We start from the raw sequence: 25,928 nt of genomic DNA, 5'->3' as shown, positions 1-25,928 counted from the left end.
TAGCAGAATATTTTCTAAGTGTCCAACAATGCAAACATGCTATTTAGCTATTTATTGAATGAACTTATAAATCACCAAGTTACTGTGTTTTTATTTCACATGACACAGCGCTACGGAATTTCCTGGCGCTATATAAATAATAAAATAATAATAATAATAAAATAATAATAATAAAGGGAATCTTGCAATGCTGATCCGCACAGAAATCCTGTGTAAGCTGGATACATAGCCTGCTACCTTGCCTCTCTCAGCACTGACTGCATCATCCCAGTGTGGTCAAGGTTCTATATAAAAGTATTGACCAATCAGAATGTGCAGGCACCTCCAAGGAGTCCCAGCTAGTGGCTAGCCTTTATCAACAAATGGCTAATTAGCATAGAGTGCAGCTCTCCTATTGGCCAGCAGGAATGCCTGTCAGTGCAGGGATGCTCCCCTGAGCCCTGGATCAGAGTGAGCTCGCAGGATCCTGGCATTAGACAGCAGGAGCAGTGAGGAGTTACATTGTATCACTGGATGTATGGGCTCCATGCTGCGCTGCCAGGGCTGAGTCCTGGGAATGTGCAGCTGGACCCTGGCTGTTAGTTCTAGGATTAGAATCCTGTGAATTCCCACAAGGAAGGATTTGGGCCCCCTGGATGTGCTTTAGGATGCAGCTGTGGAAGAAGGACCCTGGCTGGCGGTGCTGAATGATGTCCCTATGGATGCCACCCCCGTGTCCCCCTTGAGAAGAAGACTTCTCCTGCCGATCGGCACCATGATCTTCCTCTGCCTCTACATGTTCTACTCCTGCACTGGATCCTGTACCTCCCTGCCCAGCTCCGGCCCCCCTGGACAGCCCGGGCTCCTCTCCCAGCTCCTGCTCAGACCGCAGCCCAGAGCTCCCGGGGAGGAAGGGAGCTCCATCTCTACCCTGTACAACGGATCTGGCAGCAAGAAGCTCCCCCAGGCCATCATTATTGGGGTGAAGAAAGGAGGCACCCGGGCTCTGCTGGAGTTCCTGAGAGTGCACCCCGATATCAGGGCGGTGGGAGCTGAACCCCACTTCTTCGATAGGAACTATGACAAAGGACTGGACTGGTACAGGTGAGAACCTCAGAATGTGGACCTTTCTATGTGTCTGCCTGCTACTGGAGCTATATTGTAACCATCACTACATTGTATCTATCTATCAGGGACTGCTGGGTCTCACTATTACTATTATTGGCATTTATATAGCGCCAACAGGCTCCGTAGCGCATTACACTATAACTGATGCTTCTAATATCATTATGTAGCTATGTATCATTTTAAAATGCATTTATATGATTTTAGTGAGCAAGTAGAGGAGTATCTGCTTGGGGTGATATTCTTTGAGGAGATTTTAAAAATCAACCATCGTTTAAACAGTCTATTACCCCCTTCTCCGATACCCCAACTTTAAACAGTATGCTAGGACCCATCCATGCCAGGTGACTTGATGTAAAGCGTCCAGTCCCATCACCTGAGATGTAATGCTGGATTTTAACACTTGGTCCTTGGAGATTTCTTGGTACAGCAAGCCTCCAATAATCTGCTCTCATCCTCACACTCTCTCTGTAGGAAGATAAGGCTGCGGGCAGGGGGGTTTACTTCAAGGGTTTCCTAAAAGCTGGGATTTTTATTTTTTTAATTCTGTACAGATTCATAATTCATCAGCTTTGCCTTCTAACACAGAGAGGGGTCACTTACCCGTGCCAAATGTGTGCCAATTATTATTGACTTGGAATTAGATCTCTTATTAGGAATCAAAAGAGAGGTGTTCTGGGTCTAAATAAACCACTTAAAATACATTGAAAATGCTGTGTTTTCCAACAAAGCATAACAAAAATTATTATTTTTTTATGTTATATTATTAATACGTTTTATGCTTTGATTTTTATTTAGTTTATAGTTGGGTATCAGTGAGAACTGTGATTATATGATACTTTTACACTGAATTAAGGAACAATCTTTGCATTAATAATGCTGCCATACCCTCCTTTCATCTAAGTGCAGTACATCAGCTTTCTTCTCCAAACATCAAAAAACAAAAAAAACAAAATGTTTTTTTTTTTACACTGATCTTTAATGTATAGGTGTTTCTAAAAAAAAACTATTAGTAAAAAAAATAAAAATAGTTATAGGCAAAATAATATGTCAAATATGGGATAAATGTACAGATCTTTCAGTGCTGTGTCACTGAAATGTACAGAGCTTTTACTGTGAAATTACATAATGCATAAAGGATTGATCCTTTTTTTCCCCAATATCTTTGTTTCCTTTTAATCCATCATTAATTTGTGGTTATTTTCTGTTGAATCGCCTCTAGCAGCTAGCTGCATGGTTTCAAAGGGACTCTCAGAGTGAGCCTTGCCTTTGCACAGAGTATTACTGATCCCTATTGGGCAAATTCAGCACTGCAGTTTGCTATGAAAAAAACAGTAAAACCAGGACTTCAGACAGATGTAGAGTTTTACAGATTTATGGATCATATAATATATATTTATTGGAAGGAATATTAGCCTGGTCTCTTGTCGTCCCCCCTCCGTCGACCTATTTATCTTGGAAAACGCAAGGCTTATTTTATTTGAAAGTGTCTACCAGATTGTGTCAATCTATTTCCTTCCTAAACCTTTTAAGTGTCAGATCACCAATATATATTATACAGCATTCTCTCACCATTGTACAGGCTTGGCACAAACGTGATGATATTATCCACCTATTTTAGCATCTGGGTGAAAAACATTAACAAGTAGATTTAGCATGTGGCTCATACATCATTCCAAATAAGATATTGGCTGTTAACTAACATTTGAAATATATACCAGTTTGCTCGCTGTACACTGTGACACTCTATGTGCCCCTGGGGCCAATGACACTCTCTTCACCAGAGGAGGCCCAGTGACACTCTCTGTGCAAGAGGGGGCTCACTGACACTCTCTGCGCCAGAGGGACTGTTAATATTCTGCACAACAGCTGGTGTCCCCCATAGCATAAAAAGTGTTAACAGGCTTAAAAAGCTATATAAAGCTTGAGCTAACTAAAAATATTAAACAGTCACAATCGATGTCTGTTAAAACATAAAAAAAAAAACTGCTAGAAATTTTGTTATATTTTGTTTGCCATTTTAATGCCAAGAACAGTCTGATTAACTATTAAACTTCAGAACTACCGTATGCACGTGTGAAAATATTAATCTTTTAGATATTTTAACGATTATTGAAATAAAAACAGAATATAAAAAAAAAAATTAAAATTATTTCTATTGGCAAAATACAAAACGTATATGTTTATTTTCTCGAAACGCATTATTTGTTATTTTATTTGCTCTTTTTCATTTTATATTGTTTTGGGTTTTGCATTCATTGCCTTTGATTTCAGAGAGAACTTTGATGTTTTGTTTTTCTTTAAACACGAAGACTTCTCAAAGAAAATTACATTTTCTTTCCGATAATGAGCTTTCAAAAATGCTCAAACATCATAATAACACTGTAACATGTGCTTTGAACTTCTCACCCAAGACGTAGATCAAATTGATAGCCAGGTAGAGTCGAGGATTTTTCCTATATCAATAAGGTGACACTTTTTTTCATATTCAAATTTTTTTGCCTCTCTTCAAAAAGAGATGCATGATTAAACAGGATTAAAATGAAATCCTTACTTTAACATAGGAGGGGAGTTAAAACATCCAGCCACCATTCTCGAATATATTATTGTAATACACTAATAGTATATATTTTATATAATACTGTACAGGGAATCATTTGTCAGAAACACTACATTGCAAATTTTGTTAATGGTTTTATGTAACCTAAAATCAATGCCAGAAGAGGCTTTTTTAATCTATTTCTGATTACCGTAACTTTTTAAATTATTATTATTATAATTTTTTTGTTAATAGATTTTTCCCTACTGATCACATAACTTTTTCAAATAAAACATTGTGCACATTTGTGACTGACTGGTGAAATGACATGGACCTAACATTGACTGGACTGGCTTTTAACTTACATAATATATATATATATAAAAACAAAAAAATCTATCCTACTTGCTGAGGTTATTGAATAAGTGAATAATTCACGTTTACTCTTGTAAAATGATAATTGTTTTCAAAATTGGGCCTTCTCTTAAAAAGTAATTATTATATGAAACCTCCTCTGTTAACCCTCAGAGAGCTGGAAGACAAATAAGTAAATATCTTAATATATTTATCTGATAGATCGGGTAGTGAAATCAAAATCTGGTACACAAGAAAAATAAATAAAAACTGTAGCTAGCATTGACGTGACAAAAGCACAATCCCAGCTCAGACGTAGAGAACTTACTAAAAGGCCTTCAAACAACCAAAAGAGCATCGCTTCTGCTAGGAATTAGAACATTAGCTAAGTTACAGTAAAGTGTGTCTCTGTTTCTTTTCCCTTAGAAAATACGTGTTTGCAGATTCTTGTTATAAAAAAACCTGCAATTCACACATACTACTATTTTAAAGCACAGATCCCGTTTAATTGCTCTCAGTGCAATGGGACACAGTATGTGTGAGAGATACTTCGAACGTGGCTTGCAAGGCATTCTGAAACACAATTAGAAAAGCTGACAATTAACGAGCAGCGTTGTTAAGGTGCCAAAAAAAACAGAGACGTATTTTATTAATCTCTGTGGCAAGTTGAACGCTGCAGCTTGAGGGGTTAATTGCCTGCAGCAGGGCTCACACCCCTGTGGTGGTTGCTGCTTGGTGCCGGGGAGGGGTTAAATGCCCAAGTTGACCCCTCAAAAAGGGGGTTCACAGGTTTATATACATTGGTTAATCTATTCTGATTCTGAAGGCTGGGACAGTGTCCCAGAATGGCTTATGTCTTGAGTAAGTTGAGTGTTAAAGGCCACAAAAGGTAAATGGGTAGACTATCCTCCCCCATCCCATCACTAAAAGCAGTGATCTGCCTTTTCAGGCTTTTAGAAACAAAATCACTTTCTTTCAGAACTAGAGAGAAATAAAAAGGAGCTATTGGCTGTGGGAAGGGGAGGTTAACTCTTTCATAGAAAGGGACGCAAATTTCCATTTAGAATTCCTGAGACATCCATATCTTGTAGTCGTTGTACTTTAACCCGTGTTATGCCAGAGGTAGCCCACAAACACACGCTGACACAAACTCAACACTTAGAAAGGACAGGTTTGGGTTTGCATATATATCTCTAGGAGTAGAAATTGAAAAAAAATAAAAAATAAAGATCATATAACAAATAACTACTTTACCATGAAATATTATAAAAGATTTAAGATTTGTGAAGCGTATCTATATTTTATTCATGTAACTAAACATGATAATAAATCAGAGATTGGCAGACTTTTTAAATTTATTTTTTTACACCAAATTATGAAGTGTGGCTCCTTGGTTATACCTGTGCTAGAAAAATTGTAAATTCTACAGCGGACCTTGGCACAGCATTTTATAAAACATTTGGTTTTACCTCGAAAAATAGATGCCAGTCGTAGGCTGTAAAATAATCTAATATCTGTCCTTTTAAAGTTTTCAAATTGTACCTCCAGACCCACAGATTTTGTAGAGAACTAAATAACTGATATGGACATTTCTGAATTTAGGGTGTATATAAAAAAAAATAAAAAATCAACCCAAAAACATACTTGCTCAGTCTAACTTAATCTGCAAAGACAAACTGTGACATAGAAAATGAGCATTTAATCTGACTGACAAATGAGTACAAATTAATTGGCACTGGAAAATAATTCTCCAATAACTGCAGATCTAAGGTTACAGTACCATGTAAAATAATCCATCTGGAATATTAAAAAGAAAAAAAAAATTTTAATTTAGCTAAACTACTTTAAAGCTCTGGTCATCCAGCTCAGTAGATTTTCTTTATAATGCACCGTTAGTCCGACTCAGTACATAATGAACTTTTTTTTTTTTTTGTAAAACTAAACCTGGATTTGGGAAGAAATGACCAGTAAATGCACATTTTAGGCTGACCTCCAATTTCCTGTTCCCTTGTCAGTTCTCCCCACTTCCTGTAAACCCAAAAGTAACAGACTATTAAATGAATCGTTTTTTATAAAGATGACGTTTGTAGCACTTGTGATTATAAAAAAATTTTTCTCTTGGCTGCTAACTTTTTTGCTGGTTAGAAAAATTAATTCTTCTCAAACAAGGTTATTTACTTAAGTGAGAAATCAAAGTGAAATTCAAATTTGAGGCTAAAGTAGTCAAACAGAAAACATAACTACTTGGAGAATTTTTCCAGTGCGACTATTTTAGCCTTTAATTTCACCTCGAATTTTCACTTCAGTAAAAAACCCTGTAGCTCAAATGATGATCCGCAGATGATTCTGAGAGAGGTGTAGATTTATGCAGACTTAATATAGCATAGCAGTTGTTTTTCTGTGTTCCAGGTTTCTGTTAGAATAATTATCTTGCTGCATAATGCCAACAACCTATAATCAATATTGGCTTAGGATGCAAGAGGTCACGAGCTCAGATACATAGTGTTTAGTCACAATTCTCGATTTAACGAGGGGGGATAGATAGACTTGTGTTAAACTGACAAGAGCGTTGTCACTACCGATAAGGGACCTTTGAGTGCAATGTGAGGGCCCCTTGTCGTGAAAAATGGAATTGGAGAAGGGTAAACTTAGCCAAGTTTACTTGCTAATTGACATTAGTATCACTGATGATCATGTGTCCAAACCAACTGCAGTAATCCTTATTCCAATTCCCTCAAATGCTCTGAAAATTTGGGCAATTGATGAGCAGAAGGAACGCCTGGGGCCAGTAGGAAGATAGTTGTATTAAAAGACAGACATTAACGTTCGTGATTTTCTGTGAAGAATGTCATGTCTTACTTTATTGCCTTAAATTCTTGGGACGGAGGTGGATTTATCTGAAAACATTTTTTTTTTTTTTTAAGCATCACTGTAACCTCTCGTAAGGTCATGGAGCCCAGGCAGCCAATAGAATCTCAGAATGCCATTAAAAAGTGTCTGGATTGAGAAGCCAAAACTTTGTTACAATTTATAAACAGATAACCAAAACAAAATAATACCCAGAAGTGGCATAGAAAAGAAGGGTGTCAGGCCTAAAACAACCATGGCATATTTGACAAGCTCAACAGACATTGCGGTAATTTCTAACTATATAACTTTATAAAAACATCATACAGAGTCATGTTGCTTATCCCGAGCAATAAAGCCAATGCAACATAGTACAAAACTACCTTAGAAACACTTATATTGTGTACGAAAAGGAAAAGATATCACTGCTACCTTTCTAAAGGGATGTCTTCTAACACACCCCACGCACCATGTGCTTGATGTGGCATCCTTTGCAATCTGTCCCAGAATGCTTAGCACACAAGAACATGTGCGCACACTTGGGGCTAGCTGTGCGACCCATGTGAAAAGCAGAATTCGGATAAAAATATTTTTTTTCAACATGTGCTCATTCACTTCCTAGCTTTCTGGATAGCCTTACCTAAAAAATTGGAACAATAAACAGGACTCAGTCATAATATGTATGATGGAGTTATTTTAAGGGGAAATGAATGGACATTAACGTTTATTCAAACTATATGGCTTAAATTATAAACCATGTTAAACTAGCCACACGTTTTATTTTTCTATCCTTTCTTTCACATTTAAGCAGTGACATCACTATTAACCCCTTAAGGACACATGACATGTGTGACATGTCATGATTCCCTTTTATTCCAGAAGTTTGGTCCTTAAGGGGTTAAGCGTTGTAATTTATAACACTCACTGCCAAATTTACCTTCAATAAACTAAATTATTTGGATTAAAAAGTTGCTATTTTCTTAACATTAAAAATTGAAAGTGGTGCTATGTTATTTTTTTTCTCCCCATACCCTCTGTAATGTTTTTTTTGGAGGCTGTTTTTAACTCGGTGCCAAAATCCATGTTTCTATTTAACAAATAACAGAAATGTGAATCGATTAAAAGGTGTTTCGGTTTACAAAATCAATACGTTTATGTCACTTTACAAAATTTAAATTAATGCCACCTTTTTACTTTTTTGTTTGAGGCAAAGTTTGCTTTTTGCTCAGAATACAGATTGAAAAATGAATTATTAGCATTTTTTTTGCCAGTATTTCTAACTATAACAGAAAAAAAAGCCTACACAGTTTTTCATTAAAAAAAATAAATAAATAAAATGGAGATTTTGAATGGCATACTTAATTTGCAATTCTAACTATATCCTGCCAAAAAAAAATTAAATAAAGTCCCCCAGAGACAGTAAAATATTTTGAAAGTATACACATGGCGAGACACACAAAGATTTTGCATTTTAAATACTACAAAAATCAAAGAATAATTTTCATTTTTTTGTATTTTTTTTAAAATCTTTCTTCCTAATTTAACAATATTTATTTTCAGAATTATTATTTTTTTTTTTTTTAAATCACACCTCAAGTTTAGTTCATCTATATATTTGTAAAAAAAAAAAAAAAAAAAATTCTACTCACCATTTCAGCGAAATTTTCAATTAATTTCCTGAAAAACCAAAAAGATAAAAATTGGACTGAGACACTTAACTTTTTGTATGACTTTTTTTTTTTTTCGTGAACAAAAAAAGATAAAAGCAAAAATAAATTTTAAGGGATAAAACAACTAGCTCTGTATTTCACAAACTATGGCACCAACCAGAGGAGGATCAACAAATGTTTTATTTTTAAATATCAGAGGAACTTGTGTTGGATACTATTCTGATTTACTTTTGAATAACTTTTTTTTTATTTATTTTTTAAGTTTGCTTACTCCTATTTATTTTTGAAACCATCTATAGATAGCAGACATGCATCCCTTAGCATTTCAGAGCCACTTACAGGCACGCAGTTCATCTGAATGAGATCATATCTCTGAATGATTCCCCTAAGTGCCCGGCAATGCTATCCCCTCCACTTGAAATTCTCATATTTACCATGACGGAAGGAAAACAGATTCACGAATTACGGCATGAGCCATTTATAAGTTGCGCTGGCGAATCGACAGCAATTTGAAAAGCGTATTTTTATTATTAATATATTATCATAGACAAACTCCCCTCCCCCATTTTTTTATATGGAGTTACACGTAAAAAAAAAAAGCTGCCACAGAACTATTTTGAATGTTATTTTTTTCCCCAAAGATAATCAGCTTTGTCTGTAGCAGTCATATGGAATCTGCAGTGTATGATTATTTAAAAAAAAAAAAAAAAAAAAAATATTTATAGTTTGAACTATTCTGTTTTAAAGTGGAAATGTATAATATACTCCAAGTTAAATACTTCACCTGCAATGGTATAAAATTGTGTACATTTTATTAGTACTCTGGTTTCTCAAAATAGGATCTCCACTATTAAAGGTTACATAGAGCTACCATTTGTGTAGTTTTTGTTACATCAAAAGAAAGCCAAAAGTATTCGGATCTCTGTAGCCCAATAAATGCAAGCAGGAAATTAGTATAGTGGTATCAAGCATGTCTGAAGCCAGTACTATGATATACCTGGATAGCTTTGAATTAATCTAGCACAAAAACAAATGCACTATCAATACTCCTGCATTATGTGCGCTGCCACAAGGGGCACTGGAGAAAAGAGGGATGTATCGAAAATGCGCATGGTGGCACAGCACCGATATCAAAGGTTTTTTTCTAAACATTTTTGTACTTGAGATATACGATATTGCTGCAAATATAATAATAACATTATTTTACTGCTGACTATACTACATTGCCATTCAACATCCTGAGGCACATTCCCATTATCCATTAATAAATAAATTAATTAATTAATTAAATCCAATATTCCACTATTCCTCCTGCAGTCTGGGAGTTAGACAGAAATTGATTGTTTGCTATTAGTAAATTATAATCAAGTTGTTGCCTTTGCTATAGCAAGTCAGTATTTTAATAGTTTAGGCTGATGTTGTACGTGGCATGATAAGAAATACAAAAGCAATCACAGATAATTCACCTCTATGAAAATTAGAGAGCTGCTTTTAAAGGGACACTATAGGCACCCAGGACACTTCATCTTATTGAAGTAGTTTGGGTGCCGAGGCCCTGTCCCCCTTGTTCCTGCAATGTAAAAATTGCAGTTTCAGAGAAACAGCCACTAGAGGTGCTTCCTGCTGGTTTATGGAATTAATGCTTTCTTATGAAGAAGGCCTCATGCACATTAGCTTCCCCGCGTTGGCTAGGGAGAAGCGCGACCCAGCGCCGAGGGATATCATCGATGGAATCAGGTAAGTGAAAGAAAGGGTTTTTTAACCTTTCTTGGGTGGAGTGAGTGGAGTGCTGGGGACGAGGAACACTGGTTTTAGAAATACACTCTATTCCGAACACTCAAGTGTTCCTTTAACTCTTAAGAATATAAGCCAATAGCAGATTTAAGGAGGAGGGGGAATGGCAATCTCCTGTCACTTAATAGGATAATTATCAGCAATTAGGAACTTAATTGGTTTTCCAGCTATCTAATCTGTGAATATCAAGAGAAGAACTCTTTGTTGATAAGACTCTTTTGTAGATAGCAATTTATTTGTTTCCAGGCAAATTAACAGCAAACCCGTAGACTCCCCTAGATGGACTGCGCCTTTTCCAATGAGATGACACATAGCAAAATAACCTAAATAAAGCATTGTGATTAAAAACCCATGATGTGAAGATTGCTATCAAGATGACGGGTCTGTGAACTAAGTAGTAAACCAGCAACGGACTCAAACAAATGTAAACTAGACTAGCAGAGTGTACAAATGTTTCCAATTCAGTCAAGTTATGGGGATGTTTTCTTTTTTTTTTTTTTTGCTAATCTATTATGCTCTATAATGATTTTGTAAATCAATTGTAAACTTCTACGTCAAGTGACTCTTGTAGTGACCTCTTTTTCATAGTACAGTGGTATAGCAAAAAACAAAAACAAAGTATCTATACATTTTGGGAGTAAAATAAAATAAAACGCACCATTCCCTGTAAATTTGTGGCTTCAGTGTGGGAGATAAGCAGTTTTTGAGAAGCTACAACCATCATGAATTCCACTAACAACCATACCACAGTCCACGTTACTTAGCTTAGGCCTCATCCGCATTCTAATCTAATCTGTGGTTGGAAAAACTCTAAACTTGTGACCATATCTGCATGTTTACAGTTGAGTTGCAGATGCAATTGATGTTTTACTATTTGTTTTTGAGGCCGGTGTCCCTGATAAAGTGGATGTTGAGTATAATAGAGTTAGTTTGGTAAAACGACAAAAGCCACCAATAAACCTTTCATTTTTGCAGACCTTCCAAATAATGTAGCATTTTAAAATCCGTTAAAGGGACACTATAGTCACCTGAACAACTTTAGCTTAATGAAGAAGTTTTGGTGTATAGAACATGCCCCTGCAGCCTCACTGCTCAATCCTCTGCCATTTAGGAGTTAAATCCCTTTGTTTATGAACCCTAGTCACACCTCTCTGCATGTGACTTGCACAGCCTTCCATAAACACTTCCTGTAAAGAGAGCCCTATTTAGGCTTTCATTATTGCAAGTTCTGTTTAATTAAGATTTTCTTATACCCTGCTATGTTAATAGCTTGCTAGACCCCACAAGAGCCTCCTGTATGTGATTAAAGTTCAATTTAGAGATTGAGATACAATTATTTAAGGTAAATTACATCTGTTTAAAGTGAAACCAGTTTTTTTTTTTCATGCAGGCTCTGTCAATCATAGCCAGGGGAGGTGTGGCTAGGGCTGCATAAACAGAAACAAAGTGATTTAACTCCTAAATGACAGTGAATTGAGCAGTGAAATTGCAGGGGAATGATCTATACACTAAAACTGCTTTATTTAGCTAAAGTAATTTAGGTGACTATAGTGTTCCTTTAATAAAATGTTTGAGCATCTTGTAGATTATGATCGACTCTATTTTGTTAGTTTTTTTTGTCTTCAACAGTCATCGATATAACAGACCGTTTTTTTTTTGCTTGTAATATATTGGGAAAAAATCCTTTTAAAGAAAACAATTCCTGATATCATGAACTTGTTTGAGAGGCTGCAATTTAAGATAGAGATATTTGCACAGATGGCAAAGATAATCTGACTTACAGCAGGGGGACAGATCTTCAGCGTGTCTTCTGTTGCTCCCCATTGGACAATTCCTAGACGCTGGGTTTTTTAGCAGAAAATCTCGGACATTGTCTCCATAGCTCGGGTTTCTGGGCCTCTCTCACCTGTTGCGTGGCTGGACAGCCTTGTAAGCCTAGCACATTCACGAGTGACGTTTGGAAGTGGCCTGCTAGTGATGACTTTGAGATGTCAACGCAAATGACAGGATTTTCACGTTGGGATCAGACTGGATGTGAAGATGTCCCTAATAAAAATGCCTGGGTTGGTCATCTACGAGTTTTGAGAGTTTATCTTGTGATATCAGTTACATATGGGACACACTGATCTCGAGACAAACATTAAATGAGCATGCAAATTATTGTCACCTGCCTGTAGCTAGGCGTCTTCCTCTCGCACCATGGGAGATTCGTAAAATGGTGTCAAGTTCTAACAGAGGAGCGGTCACCAAATTAATCCATTGTTTCTATGGTGATTGCGCCACTTTTAGAACTGTGAGTGTGTGTTGCAAAGACACACCATAACTTTCAAACACTGAGGGTCACTTTAACATGAGCTTAAGAAATCCTAAACAAAATGCCAGTCCTATTATTTCAATCTTTATAATTAAGAGGTTCTTTTTGTTGTAGTTTTGTTTTAAGTACCTGTTGCTGGACGACTAAGGAGCTGAGAAGTGATTAAAGGGTAGTTTGGTGGCTAATTAGGGGCACTGTGAAGGATTATCCCAAAGGTGGGATGGAAGAATTAACCTAATGGAGGAGAAAACCTTCTACTAAGGAAAATAAACAGCTGCAGGTCATGAGTATAAATGTACCCTGTGCTTTCTTCACAATCCTATTGTCCTTTGGTATTAACTAATTACTTCAAGGTACGCAGGTTACAGCTGCTGCTTTAGGAGGGCAACCAAGGTAACATATATTATGAGGCATGTTATAAGGGGAATACTATACTCTCTCTCTGGCTCAAATTCCACATCTTTAAAAATGCAAATAATACAAATATTTTATCAGTGAGTCTAGTGCAGCTGCGTGTTAGTTGTACATAACATAGGTTAATGAAACTTGATCTATGAAAGGCCCAGCCGTACTCTGCACAACTACGCTCCCTATTTCTCATTCTAGATAGAGATAAACACCGAATTGTAGTGAGCGGAAAATCAAATCGGAAAATTTTAGACAAAAATACACCTGCCAGGCTGTGAGTATAGCTCAGGGATTTTTTTCACTAAATCAACTTTTACTGCTCTTTTTGCAATTCATTAAAAAAAAAAAAAAAAAAAAAAAATACAACTTGGTGTGTAGTGAATAAATCCCAGATATGTCTAGCAAGCGGCATATGTTTTATTTTTTTTCACTTAAATTATACATAAAACACTACTACGGTAGGACGTAAACTTACGCCAGACCCATGAACACGCTTTGGCCTTAGGACAGACTGACGTAAAATACGCTACTGTCATTAGCACACTCTGGCTCTATGAGAGACTGCTCCTTGAATACGCTACTGTCATTTGAGCACTGTAGTTGAACCTTAAACATTTTCGTGTTGTTAGTACATATTGCTTTTAGGATGGACTACCCCTTAAGCATGTCACTGTTCTTAGTACACCATTGTCGTAGGCAGGAAGACCCTTAATATGTCACCGATTAATTGTGGTACTTGGAGGAAAGCAACCCTTATACATGTCACTGTCATGTGTACTGTAGTTCTAGACGATAATGATTTTTAGACATGTAATATTAGGACACATGTATTGCAGATTTATTAGTCAATTTATGTTGGGCGGTAGCATTACTTATTAGATCCCTGTAATGTATTCTAAGATTCAGAAACAGTGCATCAAATGTAACTGCTTCAGAGCAAAACGGATCTATACACTTCTTCTATAAAGTTCTCTTACTGCCTTCAAAGTGTCATTAACAATATATCATATGTATACAGTAGGAAAAACAAATAGTGATACTGGCTCATTCAAGGACATTGACAACCCTCCCCCCAAAAATACGAGAGCCAGTTCGTTGACAAGTCTGTATTTTGTGCGTCTGAAGCTCACCCTTTAAAAGAAGCCATTGCTACAGGAACACACAGCCTCTTATTACATCCCAGACTTGTAATTAGCTGCGATAGTTACCCCTTTGCAGCCCGGCACCATCCTCTCCAATTAAACAGGTCACTGCTAAAGGTGCACTTTTCTCAGGCAGTAAATATTCTGCATGTATTAACATGTTTCCTAAAAGTCCAAATTAAGGAGTCATGCTGGACTGGTCACTCATTCATCATTTTCCAACGGTGAGATGTGATATCACCCGTCAGTTTTCTTGCAAAAAGTTTAAACATTATAATTTATTAATGTCCAGCCCTCCACCCACCTTCTGTATAAGAACACACCTGTTGCTATTTGTTTTTAACTTTTTATTATGTTTAGTGTCTGAGAATACTGACCTGCTTTGTAACTAGCCATAGTGAAACCTCTGTCCCAGACTACCTATGCATTCATTTATTTAGCCCATATGCAGCGCAATCGCCAATTCTAAGTGCTTGCTAGTTCTCCAAATTATCTGTTCATAATATAATGTAAAAACAGATATCTGAAATTCTTTAAAACGTTATATTTAGCAGGTAGATATCAGTGGGATTTAGTGTTTACAATTTAGCGCTGCAATGGTAGCAAAATTTGCAAATACAGTGGGACCTCGGTTTACAAACGCTTCGGTTAACATAATTTTCGGTTTACAAATGAAAATCCATTGAAAATAATGCCTCGGTTTACAAATTTGTTTCGCAATACACAATTGCACCTGGGAGGTTTATAGCACCGCCCCCTGCATGCTGGAGCCTGTGGGTAGCATGTGGCGTCGAGTGTGGAGGTGTTGGAGCGGCTTTTGCATCAAGGTTTGGTGCCATTCTGGAAATTGTTTGCAGTGGTTTTGGGACTTTTTGGAACTTTTTTGGTGCATTTCTCAAGCACTGGAAAGGTAGGGAGCTGAGCTTCATCGTTTGCATGCCTTTTATTGTGTGTTCTGCATTGTGGGTTGGTTTCCAAGCCAACTCATTTTGACTTATTTCTGACCTCCAGAACGGATTAATTGGTTTTCAATGCATTCCTATGGGATACCGCGTTTCGGTTTACAAATGTTTCGCAATAAGAAACGTCCCGGAGAACGCATTAAATTCGTAAACCGAGGTCCCACTGTATTATATAGTTTGTTATAATTTGATTGTTCTGTAGTGGGAGATCTGACACAAGAGCTGGCTATCTAGTGGTATAGTGGCAAGTCTAATCACAAAGTTCTTGCTTACGTGTGTAAAGTAAGGTTCTAACACAGAGAGCTTGCAATCTATTTGTAAAGCAAAATATATACTATCCTACATACCTCATAATTTAACAGTACAAGGGGATACAGAGTATTTCTGGATCCTGTGAATTTAACTGTATATAACACAAGTGAATAGAGTACGCAAACAGCGCAAATCTTTTAGAAAACTATTTCCAGGGGCCCCATTGATTTTGTCTGGAGTCAGATACATTTTAGGCATCTTGCTGAGAATCTTTACATTTTTACACTCGATAACACTCGGCAGTATTCATCCCGTACATTCGTTGCCAACTTGATGTGGTGAGAAGGTTGGTTAATCACTCTTTCGGTAGTCAATGGCATTCATTATGTAGAACGGCCGAGAATTTTTTTTAAATTTTTTTTTTAGGGGTACATAGTTCAGCTTTTCTGTGAATATAGCAGCTCAGAGGAGTTGAGAGAACACAAAGGAGGGTGTTGTTAAACAGAGTGTTTAAGTCTAATTCGAACTGAGCATTAATCAGTGGTGTGAGAAAAAAAAAAAAAGAAAAGTCTATTCTACATGTTAAAAGATAACTTTCTTCTGTTCATTCAACCAGTACTCTCTACGGAGGATGGTCTTCAAAAATGAGCAGTGGGACGTGATCACATGACTCACCAAATCCCCACCAATCATATTGCAGCCATTTAATGGCTCACAATGACTAGAGCAGCCATGTTGGGAGGGGGGGTTGAAGGAAAAGGGTACTTTGGTGAAGAATTGTTTTTGTGTAGAATGCAAAAAGAAGGGGAGGGAGGGTTTCAATGGGAACTGCTGAGACCAATTGTGTGGGGCGCATGTAAAGAGACTGAGAGCAAAGGGGGGTGTCCTTTATGTGGATGCATGGTCAGGCGTGAGAGGCCTAGGTTCACCCCAGCTGAATACAACTTGTAACAGTTGAGAAAACATATCTGTGGGGGACAGGAATATCCTGCTGCATATTAAAACAAAACCTGGTTCGTCCCAACAGGATCTAACATGTCAGCCTTTTATGTTTCCCAAAAGCCTTTGCACACACGGACAACCAAGCCGTATTGTTCCCAACCACTCATGCTGCTCCTAAGACCCGTGGAAGATTTCGCTAATGACCCTGAGCTGTAGATATTCAGATATTTGTAACAGGAGACCTGCAATTATTTCTTCATCTGGTGTGAAAAGGAAACACACAAAAATTATTTAATTACGAAAAAAGGAACCTTTTTATTTTTTTGCAGTGCACGACCCTTACACACTTCAGCTGCTCAGTTCATAGATTTTAATTTTTTTTAATGTTAGATGGGTTGAAAGGGAAGAATGCGGAAAAAAAAAAAAAAAAAAAGACTTCTTGCAGACAGAAATTGAGGATTACTGCATATTTCCTGAGTATTTTCTAAGCTGTTCCCTATGTGCTCGTTCATTTGGGAGCAAATTGTAGTATTTCATATTGCAGAACCCAAATGTTGTATGATACAATGTTTCCTAATAACCTAAATGCTTTTGGTTTAAGGGTCTCTTCAGCAATTAAAGAATGGTGTATGTAAATGTGACCGCCTCAGCTGAGACTGCATGATCAGACCCCAATAAACTGGACCTACAGTAAACACTGATAGGGAAAATGCCTTAAGGGAAATATAATTCACCAACACCCTGAATTGCCAACTGTACCAATCACTGGCCTAGAAGATACAGGGCAAGCTCTTCAAGCCTACCCCTAAAATATCTCATGTCTCATATCTCATGTCTAAAAAATATACCATAATTTAAAAACAAATAGTCTAAAAATATTATAGTAAAATATTATTTATGCCTTAAAAATGTATTGGCAAAGTATAACCCCCCTCTCCACACACTTACAGATATTGTTTTAACATATCGTTGTACAGATTGTGGCAGCCATGTTTGTTTTAATTCCGAGTACTCTGTATAGGCCGGAGCCTCTCATTGGTTTTGATGCCTTATCCAGATCCCTTATTGCTACGATGTACATTAAAGAAGTGACAAGGGACTGCAAATTTGTTGCAAAAAACAGCAACATTGAATAAATTCTCACAAAGTCAGCCATTTTTTCAATTCGATACCTTGGTGTAAAATGTCGAATGCCCTGTAAATTCTCAAATTCTCCATATTGAATAACCTCCAATATATAGGATGCAATGTGAAAGACGTGGGGGAGAGAGATTGGAATGAGTGCTTGGTTTGGGAAGCTTCAAACACCCAGCACAAGGCTGCTCAGGTAATTACACTGATTAATGGCCTCCAGCGTTTTCCTGACAGCAACAAGTTGCGATAATGACTATTATTTGAAAGTCACTATGAAGGATGTTTGCAAAGGGTTTGCTGATAGGAGGAATGTTTGGTTTTCTATAAAAAAAATCTATACTATATCCTTCTTACAAGCCAGACTATGGAGCAGCAATGGCTAAGTGAACCCTACATTATAGGACACCTCCATCATTCTAAAGAGAAATTAAAATGATACGTGGTGCATTTCTCATTAAGCAAACCGGAAACACGACCACTCAATTTGCCTTTGTCTTGCTCAGCATGATGGGAGTTGTAGTTCAATTCAGTTGGGGTTCTGGATATATTTGGCTTGAGTTATTTGAGTGCAGAGGTTACCCCTCCTCACACAAATGTTTTTTTGTTTTTTTTTATCAGAATATTGCTATTAGTCTATTATGCAATCTATTCTATCAGTTTCTGAATTCAATGATCGTATGTAATGTCTCTAGTCACTACATGTGAGAAGGAAGCCAATGGTAAACTGTGGCAATCTTTTTAATAAACTACTGTTAACAAAAATCCATATAGAATGTAAATTACTAAATTGTTTAACCCCTTAAGGACACATGACATGTCTGACACGTCATGATTCCCTTTTATTGCAGAAGTTTGGTCCTTAAGGGGTTAAGTCGTAGACCATTCATGGAGTGCTTTGCATCCCTTTAGGTTACTTCTTCTTAACATCTTTAAAAAGCGGCCATTGTTTTTTTAAACAACACATTTTTTTTTCAGCTTTAAAAATAGATTTATTTCTCTATATCACTTTATTTTTTTATATAATTATCTCCAGAAACAAAGCATTTCTTGAGATAAGGAACTTATGCTTAAAACCATAAAATAATGATTTCAAATCACTTTCCAAGCCCAACTACAACCTCAGAAGTGAAATTGAAATATTTTTATACTTCTGAAAATGGCAACCGTTCCCCCATCAACCATGACAGACATTGATACTTTACAACAACGTCTACTTATTTTGAACGGTTTGATGTATTTTCTTGCCGGGTCCTAGTATTTTCAAGGTTATAATGCCTTGTTATAGCTCTGTGTCAGATGAAATACATTTCTTTTCTGGTTTCTAAAAGAAAAAAAAAAACATATATATAATGTTCCTTTTGTTGTGATAATGGCACTCCCTGATCAATTGTATGCCTTTCTTAAATAAATGGCAATTACATTTTTAGGTGGTCTTGTCTCCTCATTTAAACAAGAATGCAGGATTTCATTAAAGGGAGTGGTTCTGCGGTGGTTTGGTTTTGCAAACAATGTTTGCAAAACCCAAAAAAAGACGAGGCCTTTATCTGTGGGGAATTTACAGTAATGTGAAGCAATTTAGCAATCTATGCTCATAGCTATCATCAGAGAGAAGGCTGGTAAAAGGGCTGTAATTGGACATAGAAATGGGCTTCAACTCTAGATTTTCAAGGAGACGATGCAGAGTTCTGTCAGTGCTTGTGTTTTATTGTCACAGTAAGGGATGTGATTCAATTTTAATAGCTTTGTTAATGGGATAACAAGACATAAACTAGATTTAAATACATCAGTTTCACGCTGGCCTTAAGGGAAATGAATACCTTGTTACAATGCGCATGTTCACTGAGAGTCAGAAGAAGGAAATTGAGAAGACATAACTCGTCTGTGATCAGTCCAGATTGTAAATGTGGTTATATTGCTCCTGTGTAAACTTGTGCATTCCTCTTCTAGAACTAATAGTAAGTTCTTTAGACAAGATTTGGATCTAAAACTGATTGCAAGTTCGTTAGAGATGACATGTTTCTAAGACAATCCTAAAATCTGTATCAATGTAGTACTTTATGCTACTATTATAAAACATTTCTGTGTTTCCATAGAAATTTCAGCCGATCCCACCGAAATTTACTTAGTTTTTTTTTTTTTTTTAGCTCTTTCACAAAACAACGACTATTCTCTTCCATATTGGTAATCAGTAAACCCTTCTGGGCTGGGGGAGGAAAATGAGTCCTCATTTCTTTTGTCAGCATCTCCTCCTCTGCATGAGAAACCGACTGAATCGCGTGCGTAATGACAATACGTTCCAGGGCAACTCTCTGTAGGGGAACAATTAATATCTAGACTGAGCGAACCTCGCATTAACCCTCTGCTGGCCAAAGAGCTTGTTTTGGTCCTGTTAAGCCATCCGACTTGCCATCTATATAGCTGCATTATCTATTTTGCCAAAAGGAGAAAAAGTTCCCTCCCTTCAGAACAAAAAAAATATGGAGAGGACATTATATTTTAAACATAATGCAAATTCAGGGAGAATAGAGAACAGCACATTTTCACTCTGTTATATTCTAAAATGAATAATAAATTATTAAATATATTATAAAAATCTTGGCCTTTATCACTTAATGAATCCCAAAAATGATTAATTTAGTGAATAATCCAAAATGAATTAGTATCAAAGTCTTTATAGTTCGGGCACATTGACATTGGTTTGGAAAACACAGTGTAATTGTAACCTGACATTCAAACGGTCTTATCTTTGTCATCTTTTAAAGCAGACAGTAAAAAAAAAAATGAAATTCCAGTATTTATTTCACCATCCATCTTAAAAATGGCTGGTTCGTATGATACTTTGAAAAGGCTTAAAGATTTTCAAAACTATGCATATTGGCTCTATATCCATCAAATAGTAAACTCTGTTGCGTGAACAACTTTGTAGCAAAGGTTTCCGCTAGAACAGAATGGAATCTCGCTAACCTAGTGGTGATAAAACACGAACGTTGCCACTATGATGTTATGCAGTCTTGTTTTTAGTTTTAACATAAAATGACACTTGGTGATAAATAGAATATTTGATTTTCATTAATATCATTCATTTTAATACTGCTGATTATGGACCATTTTCCATAGTTGCTCAAAACGAGATTCTTGGCTACTGTAAAATAAAGTAATATGGTCACAATTTTTTCATAATTCATACTTCAGTGTCTCTACAGATGTCAGGGTTTTCAATAATACGAGCAATCATCATGCAATTTTTCCTGGAACAGTTTTCAGGGAGAATTTGATGGGAGGATACAGCATATCTGTCCATCACACTGATACACATGCTTAAATAACTTTGAGCCATTTGGCATTCGTTCTTTCTATAGAACAGAATCACACACTTATTCACTGTCAGAATACACTGCAGCGATCTCTGATATGAATGAAAGAAACAGCCGAGTGTAACAGTGTTCATTCTATGCTCTGGGATGAAGTGAGTTGAGGATATTACTGATAGCAGTCCGACGCCTCCACCAAGTGTCTTAACCCAACCTCATAGATGAGAAAGAGACTCTGCACATTGTGATGGAGTGTTTGCCAGGAGTAAAGAGCAGGATTGGGTATTGGTGCAAGACAGTAGATTTATATGCACCTTCGGCACTCCAGATCTAGTGGACTACATCTCCCCTGATGCTTTGCCAGCGTTATGGCTGTACAGATGTAGTCCACAATCTCTGAATTGCCGTAGGTTGCTTGATAGCTGGCTTAGTCCTCCACCAGATGTGTTAGAGGTAAACGATGTGAAGGGATGAATAATTACTGTGATATACAGAAGGGTAGTTTGAAAAACAAACATGTAATATTTTAGGAAGATGGTGTAAACCGAATGGCTTTCATCTTCTCTTATAATTAATGTTTCTATTTATTTATTTCATAATGATCCTATTAAGACAGAGGCAGCCAGACATGGGTTTCCCCTAGAACCGACACAACATCTGTACTGTCACATAAGACATTCAGAAAAGGAGAAAAGCAACATTTGCAAACAAAATGCCCTAAAAAACATCATGGTATTTGTCGTTCTGCATCATCTGGGGATCTATGATTTGCCCAGCCCCGTGTTAGGGTAGATTTTACTAAATACAATTTATAATAGTATATACCGTATACACACAAATGCAATTTATGTGCCAAATAAAAACAACTAATGTAAAATGTGACAATGTCTCCGTCAACGACACGGCATTGCTGATACGGTGTATGGGTACTGTCTATTTATCACATCACAAGCATCCGATACTTCAATATGGCATTGGTAAGCTAGGATTGCCAACAGGTTAATGACGTCTTAATACACAGCAGCTGGAGAGGGAAAAAGTGAACATTTTTATTTTGTTTCCTTTAACCCCTTAAGGACACATGACATGTGTGACATGTCATGATTCCCTTTTATTCCAGAAGTTTGGTCCTTAAGGGGTTAAACTATATTTCTTTATTTTTCATATGGACACAAACCTCCTGTGATAAGCATTAACAGCAGTAGATAATTAGTGACATGACTCAATCCATCTTGAGACTGCACAAATTACTCAGCCTGGCGTTTTACAGGCGGATCCTAACGAGATGCTATTTGTCATATAGACAGGGCCCGTGTTTCACATTAACCCTTTGGTCATTTACAGTTAGAGGCCAAAAATACAAAGATTATGAAAGAGAGTTTGACATGTAATAATAATATACCAGAACAAACACACAGAGGTGCAGCAACAGACCATTCCATTATTCAGAGTGCGAAAAGAGGCAGACCTCAATCAATCGGTACTTTGAACTCCTCATCACAACTTCTATTATTTAATTTACTGGGATACATGTGTTGGTCATACAGAAATTGAATAAATATACGTCTGCAAATTATTATTATTATTTTATTATTTGTATAGCGCCATCAGATTCCGTAGCGCTGTACGGTTAACATTTTTCTTTTTAATTTATCTCTGACATTCTTTTCTTTTTCATTGCAGAGAATTAATGCCAAGGACTTTGGATGGTCAAATCACTATGGAGAAGACTCCTAGCTATTTTGTCACCAAGGAGGCCCCAGCCAGAATTGCGGCCATGTCCAAGGATGCTAAGCTCATAGTGGTGGTGAGGAACCCTGTAACTAGAGTCATCTCTGACTATACACAAACCCTCTCCAAACGGCCGGACATCCCTTCATTTGACAGCTTGACTTTCAAAAACAGGACTACAGGTCTCATAGACACGTCATGGAGCGCCATTCAGATCGGTATTTACGCCAAGCACTTGGAGAACTGGCTCCAGTACTTTCCCATGAGCCAGATCCTCTTTGTTAGTGGGGAAAGACTCATCACGGACCCTGCTGGGGAACTTGGACGTGTTCAGGATTTCCTGGGCCTTAAGAGGATCATTACCGACAAACATTTCTATTTCAATAAGACTAAAGGCTTCCCGTGTTTGAAAAAAGCAGAAGGGAGCAGCAAACCTCACTGTTTAGGGAAAACGAAGGGTAGGACCCATCCCACTATCAATCCGGAGGTGGTGCAGAGACTGCGAGAATTCTATAGACCATTTAATATGAAGTTCTACCAAATGACTGGGCACGACTTTGGCTGGGAATGAAAGCCTTTCAAAGTCCTAGTGTTATGTGAAGTAAACGCATATTTATATATGTGTATGTAAAAATGTACAGAGATCTATTTTATTATAATTTATTTGTAATTTTTAAGCAATTAATTCACTAAGCTGCCTAACCACGCAGTCTCTTGTTTGCCCATAGTGTTAACATTCCATCAAGTTTAACTTAATTCTGGGCCAGAGAGGATTGCATCCAGTTGCAAATGGTTGCAGAGGACCCCCCAAAGGCATCTTACGGGTCCGTCCTCCTCATTAATACTTCAGCTAATGGTGCTCTTGATGCAGTCATTTACTATAAAAAAGAAAAGCACAATGATGTTGTTATTTGTTATGTTTACGGGTATTTAACTATTTCTCAAAATGTCTTTATTGGGTTCCCTGTGTCATCTCAACTTCATTTACTTGATGAATTGGGCATTGTTAGTATCGAAGTTTTAAATCCAATGCTTAGAAGGTTACAGATACTCAGTGGTAGATTCCAAACTCCACAGCAGATGGTAAAATGTCTAACTGTATTACTTTCCGGATAATCTGGATTTATACCACCTAGAAACAACTTTGGGTAGGTGATCTGATCTGTTGTGTACTTGTTTTCCATCAGGAAAGAAGAAACCGATCCTTACTTGAAAGGTTTTTGGTTTGACAGATCTTGTTTTCAGAGCTGTGGAACATCTTGCCTGTCTCACAGATTGTCCTTAATTGTATTCGTCTATAATAGCCACAAAATTGAGAAATTCTGTTTGTAGCCCTAACACGAATTAGGAAAGTGCTATGACAACATCCTAGCCACAAAGGTGACCAGACCTTAAGAATCTACCAATCAAAAACATCCGTAAGGGTGTCAAAGTCTGTTTTTGAAAGTTTTTGTTAATCATAGATGAGAATTGGGACCACAGCCACAGAGACTAGAGGAAAGCCCTAAGTAATGTCCATGTCTTCCAGTAGCAAAAAGAAAAATGGAACTTTACTGAAATTTAGAAAGTAACAGTAATTTTGTTTATGCATCCATTTTAAGAGACTCAACTTATGTATTATAACGCACCCGTACAACCATCTAGAGTAGTCAACTCAGAACCATTACATACATCTGAAAGGTGTTGGATAGAGGTTGTGTTACAAAGTTTTAGTACACAAATCATAAAATGGCCTAAATTAAGCCAGGGTGCCTTGATGTTTACATTTGTGTAGTCATCCTGCACTAGAAGGGTGGCCAAACGTTAGACCCCAGCTGTTGTAGTTCTACCAATAGCAAGATGCTCTGGCAGCTTTAAGGCTGCAAAGGGTACATAGGGGTGACAATTTTATCCTTCCTACATTTCAGTGCCACATAACTTTGCACATTGTCTGTGACTCCTAATATGAGGATTATTGGCTGTTGTGATCTTGCCTTTGTTACCTATCAAAAACCCAAGGAAATAGCCAAGAGTAACTTTGTTTTAACTCATGTTTATTGATGGCTAGTTAGCATTTTTATTCACTGCTGCTAAAAATGTTGTTTTTTTTGTTTGTATTTTTTAAATTAAAATGGCTATGCAGATATCCGTAGAAAGTGTTTTTAAGGGGACTTGAGCCATAATGAAAGCATTTGCTTATATTGAATATCTAATGTTCTAATTCACAAGCCTTATTAATTTCTAGACTTCCGAAAAGGTGCAGATATAAGATCGGCGCTAGTGATCATTCTTCAAAATACTGTCCTACTCAATATATCCCGATAAAAATGCTTAAGCACATGTTTTCATTATGGCGTGGGTTCCCCAATTAATATACACATATTCAAACACGGCAAACAGGTGAAAATGCTATGCTATTTTGCCTACAAGGATGGAGCCGTGACAAAAGTGTAATCCAAGTCCTACTCAGTTCAACCAGCTATTCAGTATTCGGGCCTGGTTACCGTGGAGACACAGCCAATTCATAGGTTTTGGAGTCAAGAGTAGCAAAGGCTTTGTCACGGACCTCCATCTTTAAGGCCGAGAAATGTGGTTAGTTTTTTTCGCACATATGATAAAATTGGCTGAGTTTTATTCAGTCAGGTTATACAAATTCATATCTATTTTATTGCTTTCCTCTCAGTAACCTGTTTCTTTAGCATAGCAAATTTATATATAAATATATATATATATATATATATATATGAGAAGAAATTAAAAATGTAAGAAAAAAAAAAAGAACACATGCAAAACAGAAAAGGTGTACAATGTAAAACAAGTATTTTGTGGTATGTACAATTTAAAAAAAATAATTTTACACAGAAAAAGAGGTTTTTAAAGAATATCGCATTCTGAAAATTCATACTATGTCTTTGTAAGAGCAAATAAAACTATATTTTACCAAGATAAGCAGAAATTTTATGTCATTTTGTGACTGTGTGATTAGACTGTTACAAAACCTGCATGTGAAGCTGGCAAAAGTGTTATAGGGTGAAGATACTGCGTGCAAAACGCGCAGTCGCTCTCAACATGAACAGACCATAATCACAGAGACTGGGTTGAATCACATTTTGACTGGGATATCGGTCAGCAGCAAATCTATAAATTCCTTTATTCAACATGAAAATCTCTGTTGGTACGGCTTGCTAAGCATTATGGGAAATGTAGTTGACAAATATTTGTTGTATTAGGCTAGTCTTAACTACCCTATGCCCTGCCAACCCCTGGCAATTTGTTTTTATGTAGGTATCATATACCATAAATACATTATTTAAAATTATGGGCTTTAGTACAAATTATACATTTTACATTTATTTATTATTGAATACAAGCGGGTGATTGTTCATTAAAATGAGTTTTATTTTCCTACCTGCTATTTTGGGCCAGAATATTGCAAGTCGGTGTG

At 36.8% G+C, this 25,928-nt stretch overlaps 1 protein-coding gene across 1 annotated transcript; it reads left to right on the top strand.

The window, feature by feature from the left end:
* The first annotated feature begins 501 nt into the window (after nt 1–501).
* Nucleotides 502–25,421, top strand: LOC134611802 (heparan sulfate glucosamine 3-O-sulfotransferase 3B1-like). Its single transcript, XM_063456043.1, has 2 exons — nt 502–1,083; nt 22,457–25,421. The coding sequence occupies exons 1-2, from the start codon at nt 698–700 to the stop codon at nt 23,073–23,075; spliced, it is 1,005 nt and encodes a 334-aa protein (XP_063312113.1). The 5' UTR covers nt 502–697; the 3' UTR covers nt 23,076–25,421.
* Nucleotides 25,422–25,928: the final 507 nt, after the last annotated feature.

The sequence above is a fragment of the Pelobates fuscus genome, chromosome 5 (genome assembly GCF_036172605.1).
Source record: "Pelobates fuscus isolate aPelFus1 chromosome 5, aPelFus1.pri, whole genome shotgun sequence".
Taxonomy (NCBI): Eukaryota; Metazoa; Chordata; class Amphibia; order Anura; family Pelobatidae; genus Pelobates; species Pelobates fuscus.
Note: the sequence above shows the minus strand (reverse complement) of the source record. Positions and strands in the feature narration are given on the sequence as shown.